The sequence below is a fragment of the Nicotiana sylvestris genome, chromosome 10 (assembly GCF_000393655.2).
Source record: "Nicotiana sylvestris chromosome 10, ASM39365v2, whole genome shotgun sequence".
Classification (NCBI taxonomy): Eukaryota; Viridiplantae; Streptophyta; class Magnoliopsida; order Solanales; family Solanaceae; genus Nicotiana; species Nicotiana sylvestris.
The window spans coordinates 146,343,060-146,349,158 of NC_091066.1; the positions used below are offsets into that span (position 1 = coordinate 146,343,060).

The window sequence follows — 6,099 nt, forward strand, 5'->3', positions numbered from 1 at the left end:
CTAAGTTAAATTGGGGGAAAGATTTGACTTGTCTTTGACTCTCATCTTGGAGAAAAATGTTGTAAGCATTATCAAGTGATAGAGGAGGCTGCATCATTAGGAGATTGCTTCTAACATTTACATAGGTTTCATTTAATCTCATTAAGAATTGGTATAATTTATTTTCTTCAACTTCCTGTTGCAAATCAGGTTTAGCTGCACAAGTGCAAGTGTTCACATAATTCTTACACATGAAACCCAATCCATATCATAACCACTTTAACTTGTTAAAGTAAGAGGCTATGTCAAGAGATCTTTGATAAGTTGCAGCCAGTTCTTTCTTAATCTCAAATACCTTTGTCCTAATCACATCCCCATACCTACTCTCAAGTTGCTTCCAAATACTTTCAGCAGTCTCAGAGTATTGAACACTCTCCGCAATTTCAGGGGACAAAGAACTTGTCAGCTAAGATATCACCATATTATTATACTTATTCCACTGGTTTAATTCAGGTGCATTATCATAAGCTTTTGGATATGTTCCATCTATGAAGGCTATCTTATTCTTTGCAGATAAAGCCAATATCATACTCTTCTCCAACCCTCCAACACAGTCACAGAAAAAGGCACATGCACCAAAGAAGTGCTAGGAACATCAGAGGAATGTAAAAACAGAGGACCAGAGGGATCTGGAGCATACACGGAGATAGAAGTAGCATTACTTCTCATGATCACTCAATTTAGTCCAGTACAATACTCAAAATACACATGTAGTGAGCAAGCAAAAATAGATACGGAGATGCACACCTCCACAACCACGAAACAAATATATGCTATTATATAGAGAGAATTAGAAATAGAAATACCACTCTTCTTCGTCACTGGAAGAAGTAACAGTCTTTAATTCTAGAAACTCCTTCCAAAATAATCTGCAATCACCAACAATCGAAAATGGGATCGATGCAAACCCTAGTTTCGAGCCTCAATGGGAAATTAAAATACTCGAGCGTAAAATTGCATAGCTTCACAAAATCACCGGAAAACCTCACCAGTACTCAAAAACTTGTTGTAAACTGAATCAGAACTAGTGAACCAACTAAGAGATGAGAAAAAAACTTTCAAAAACCCATCTAGGGTAATATCAGACGGAAGAGTAGCACGAGATCTATTCGAATCTCTGCTCTGATACCATGATAACATTTGCAAAATAGAGAAATTGCCATGAAAATTTACTCTAGGGTTAGAGAAGAGTCGAGAGAAAAACAATGGCTCAAATCTTTTCTCATTACTCAATACTCACTTATGTCCAACACTATACAAAGAAAACAATATATACAATGGGCCTAACTGTACCCGGATCTGACTTAACAAACTCCAGTCCACTAAGACAAAAAAATATAATACATTAAGTTACTGCTATTGGACTTATATCAAGTTTGGGCATGTTTCTGTCGTGGGCGAAAAGCTAAATATCCTTCAAGTCCAACAAGAGAATAATCTTAATAGTTGGTATGAATCGTACTTTATTTTATTCTTATGTACTCCCTTTGTCCCACTTTATGTGATAAAGCTTGGACTTCGAGAATTAAACTTATTAATTTTGACCGTAAATTCTGATATAAAATCTTTAATTTTTTAGAAATAAAATTTATATATTTAAAAACTATATAAAAAGTACTATAAGTCACAATAATTAACAATTCAAAATACCTAAAAGGCAAATGAAAAGATCACGGTCAAAATTTGACTCTTGAAATTCGAACTCCGCCGCATAAATTGGGACGGAAGGAATATTAATTCATTTACGTGCAAAAGATATTAACAAGTCAATTTTCATTAAAAAAAAAAAAAAAGATAGACACTGGCTCGCAGAAATGACATTTAAAATATATAGGTAGTTTAGACAAACTATCTTCTTCTACTGGTATGAAATTAGGCTCTGTTGAAGCTTAACTTCGCACTAAAAAGCCTAAAAATTTAAAAGTTAATCAATTCAGACCTTGAGGTTTGAAGTTGGATTTTGTCAAACCCTAACTTCAAATCTTCAGTCAAACATTAGACATGAGGTCAGACGTTGGATTCTGGAAGAGTCTAACTTCACACCGTAGGTCTGATCAGTTCGATAAATTTTAAATTTTTAATAATTTCAACTTTAAGTTCATTTTAAGGCGGCTAAACTTTAAAATTTATAAATATAGATTATTCTTTAAATAGGAATCTTAAAAACTACTATCTATGACATGAAGGATAGGTGGGGGGCATTTTGAAAAATCGGGCCGATTTACTCAAGCGACGGTATAGAGGAAGAACGAAACAAAATGAGGAGATATGATCCAGAAAAAGAAGCCGCAAATCTTTGATGAAAATATGACCTTCAATTTCCTGTGTCCAAAATCTCCGAGTGATTGATTCTTACTAATAGATAATAGGATACAATTTGGTATAGTCGAATAAAAGCTTGTTGGGAGAATTTATCGATGTGAAAGTGGAGGATATATATTATTTATTGGTAAATATCTAAGAGTACAAACTGAATTCTTCCACTTAAAAATTAAAATTCTGAACATTGAAAACCTTTTATAAATTTTGAAATTTTTAATGTTTAAGCTATATAGAAGATACAATAATATGCAAGTTTTTCATATTCGTAAAATTTGTAACTTCAACAAAAGTTTGTTAAGAATTTAATTTGTAACGTCCAAAATAAGACGGAGTAAAAATGAACGTGTATATTTTCCTTGAGTAAGAACTTGTTTCAAATCCTACTATTATTCAACGTCAACCACCTGAAACCTATTTCCAATGCTTCAGAATTTTAAGTTTTTATTGGCTTAATATTGAGCTTTTATTTACTAAAGATAACATGTCTTCCTAGATCTTCTTAATTTATTGATTATTGAATTAAGTGATTAAAGTACTTATCGTGATTCCAAATCCATGATTAATTTAGAATAAAACAAAACTTGCCGCCTTAATCATCCAACCAAAATGGAAAGGTGTCAAGCTACAACGTCCCAACCTCTTGTTTTAACAGCCAACAAAGCCTGCTTTCTCCTTGCCTTAAAAGGTCAGATTACAGGATAATATATTTTAATTTAGCTGCTCAGTCTGAATCTATTACTATTAATTTAATAATTAGAGAACGCATCTCCCTCCACGATACCCAAATTTACTAAAATAACACTATCCATTTGGACCAAAGAAGAAAAATTAAGATGCTAAAGGGGATATATTTGTCTTTACAATTGATTGGTAGTCAAATGAAGGGGACCGTAAATCTTTTTAATTTCATGGTAGAGTTAAAATATTAAGACAATGATTAGGAAAGAAGTGTGGTTTTAGGGTTTGAGATATTTACTAATTTTCCATTAGCACCTAATGGGACAAAGTGTACATATCCCTTTCAAATTAGAAATTAATTAATTGCTAATAAATAAATAAATAAATAAATAAATAAATAAAGAAGACAGATTTGCAGGCAACAAATTTGCTTCAACAATTTTTAATGAAATTGAATTCTTCTTCTACCCAAAAAGTTCCATTTTGGGACACCCAAGTATGGGCTATATGAAGCAACAATTAAAAGTGTTAACATGTGTCACCATCCAATGTTTCTAAAGGTATCCTCATAATTTCAAGAATCATATACTCCATTATTTTCATTAAAATTTCACAACTAAATAGCAAATAGAACGTCCTAATAAGCAAAAGATAAAACAAAAAACGTAAGTGAAAATTATCCTAAAGCAACGGAAAAATTATTTTTCCGTGACCTGTAGGTTATGAGTTCGTTCTGTAGAAGCAATTACTACTAGAATAAATTATCTATATTATACTTTTAAAATATAATATTTCTTTGACCTACATGAATACGAAATACTTTGACCACCGAACACGATAACTTTCGGAAAACAAAAAGCAAATATTTTAATTGTGATGGAATGAATCAAGAGGTTTTAGGTTCGAGCTCAGAAAATAAAATAAAAAATTTTGAGGAGCGATTTTTCCTTTAATGCATCATAATTATGCCGCAAAAATATAAATTAATTGTGCCACTAAATATCGAATTGTAAATGACTAAACCAAAAAAACTTACTAATGGAAAAAAGGGAGCTCAAATTAATCAAAGGATGAAAGAAGCTGAGCAAATAGATAGAACATCTTAATCCTTATTATTTCCTCTTCTTGGTTTCATTTCCTTGAACATTTAACAACTGCTAGTGATAACAATAAACAAAACAAAATAAACCATATTTAATTTCTGTTACACAAATTACTAATAAATCAAGATGAAGAAGAAGACCCATTAGTAGAAATATGAAGATGAAGTCCACAATTATTACTATCATTGTTGTTGTTGTGATCTTCATTGCTGCTGCTGTCGTTGATGTTGAACCCATTAGTGTTATTGTGATCATCTTTTTTAGCAAAAGTGTTCTTGTTATTGTGCATCCAAACTCTAAGAACTCCTTTACCAACTCCAACTTCATTGCAAAATTCTTCTACCTTAGCTTCATCACACTTTTGCAATTTCCACCCTAATTTTTCTGAAAAAGAATGCATTTTTTCTTTTTGTTCTTGTGTGAATTTTGTTCTAAATCGCTTTCTCCCACTTGGGTTGTATTCTGCTTTTGGGGTAATAGGCTGTGGTTGTAGCGGTGGCGGTGGAGATGAGGAGGGAGAAGGGGAGAACCGCCGGATTGGTGGAAGAATATGGTGGCGGAAGTTAATAAAGTGCGAGGGAAAATGGGTGGGTGATGAATTATCCTCCGCCGGTTCACGGCGGTGGAAGTTGCGGTGGCAGCCACACGCGGCGCATTTGAGGGAGGTGGGATTTGAAGGGGTGGAATCAGGCGATGGCATAAACTCACCGCAACCGTCCACGGCGTGTCCGCCTATACTTGCTGCATGGTTCTTCAAACATTCTTTGTAAGTCACCGCCGCACACGGAGGCTGTTGGTGGTGGAAGTGGTGGTTCTTGAGTGTGCCGTTGCTGAAAGACAAAGGCTTAATTAGTGGTGGGGTATCATTTTCTGAATCAAGAGTACTTTTGGTGGGGTTGCTGCTGCAAGTTAATTCCATTGGATGGTTTATTTGCAATTGAAAACAAAAATATCTTAGTTCTTGAGGTTTAAAGATGTTTCATTTGATTTCTTGAAACAAATGACAATAGATAAAGGGGAAAAAATGGTCACTACTGCACAATTAATGGCTATGTTGATAAGGAATGCATAATTTTGAAGGTTTATGCAAATGGGGTTTGGCTATTTTGTTCGGTTGAGTTTCTCTTTTAGTGGAGGTTTGTTTGATGATGACAAAGAATTTAAGAGCTTAAGACAAAAAGGTCATTGGCAAAAATGATCAAGTACCACAATGTTATAGAGATGAAGGGCAAGTAGTATATATATTGGAGTATAGGGGTTTAAAAATTAGGATAGAAGGTTTCCTCATATCTTATATTGTTGTTGTCACGGTTTATTACTCCGCCCATTTATATTAAGTGATTTTTGATTTTTATCTGTCAAAATAAATATTTTTCTACATAATCAAAAAAGAATTAGTTTTAATTTTGTTTTTCAAAGTTTATTTTTATTTTTATATTTCAATGTGTCAAGGTAATAATATATGAATTTTAATTAGGGGCGTTCATGGTTCGGTTTGAATTGATTTTTCCCTAAAAAGAAACCAAACCAAGTAAGTCGGTTTTTCAAATATTAGAATCAAACCAAACCAATTAAGTCGATTTTTTCTCGATTTGATTTATGTCGGGTTTTGTCGGTTATTTGTCGGTTTTTTCTTAAATATAAGACATACACTAACAAACACATATTTCGGAGACCACATTTTCAACATAACACTATCAAATCAATTGTCCTTTGAGAAATCTATTATTTACCAAGATATATTGATGATAATTGAATCAAATAGTGATGAATAATTTAAGGACTCAATTAAAAATATATTATTTTTAATACGAAATAGATTCTTACACTTAACAGAAGAAAACTACCAATCAAACTAGAATGTAAAGATAAATAACTATATAAAAGTGCAAACTATTAACATTTACCATTAAATTTTTGAAACTTTGTATAAAAATAAACATATATATAGATGTAA

General features: G+C 32.5%; 1 protein-coding gene across 1 annotated transcript; it reads right to left on the reverse strand.

The window, feature by feature from the left end:
• Positions 1-4,128: 4,128 nt before the first annotated feature.
• LOC104236162 (zinc-finger homeodomain protein 9-like) lies at positions 4,129-5,359 on the reverse strand. The gene has a single exon (XM_009790040.2). The coding sequence runs from the start codon at positions 5,059-5,061 to the stop codon at positions 4,264-4,266; it is 798 nt and encodes a 265-aa protein (XP_009788342.1). The 5' UTR covers positions 5,062-5,359; the 3' UTR covers positions 4,129-4,263.
• Positions 5,360-6,099: the final 740 nt, after the last annotated feature.

Coding starts and splice junctions, on each gene's coding strand:
- LOC104236162 (XM_009790040.2), bottom strand. CDS start 5,061: ATGGAATTAACTTGCAGCAGCAACCCCACCAAAAGTACTCTTGATTCA.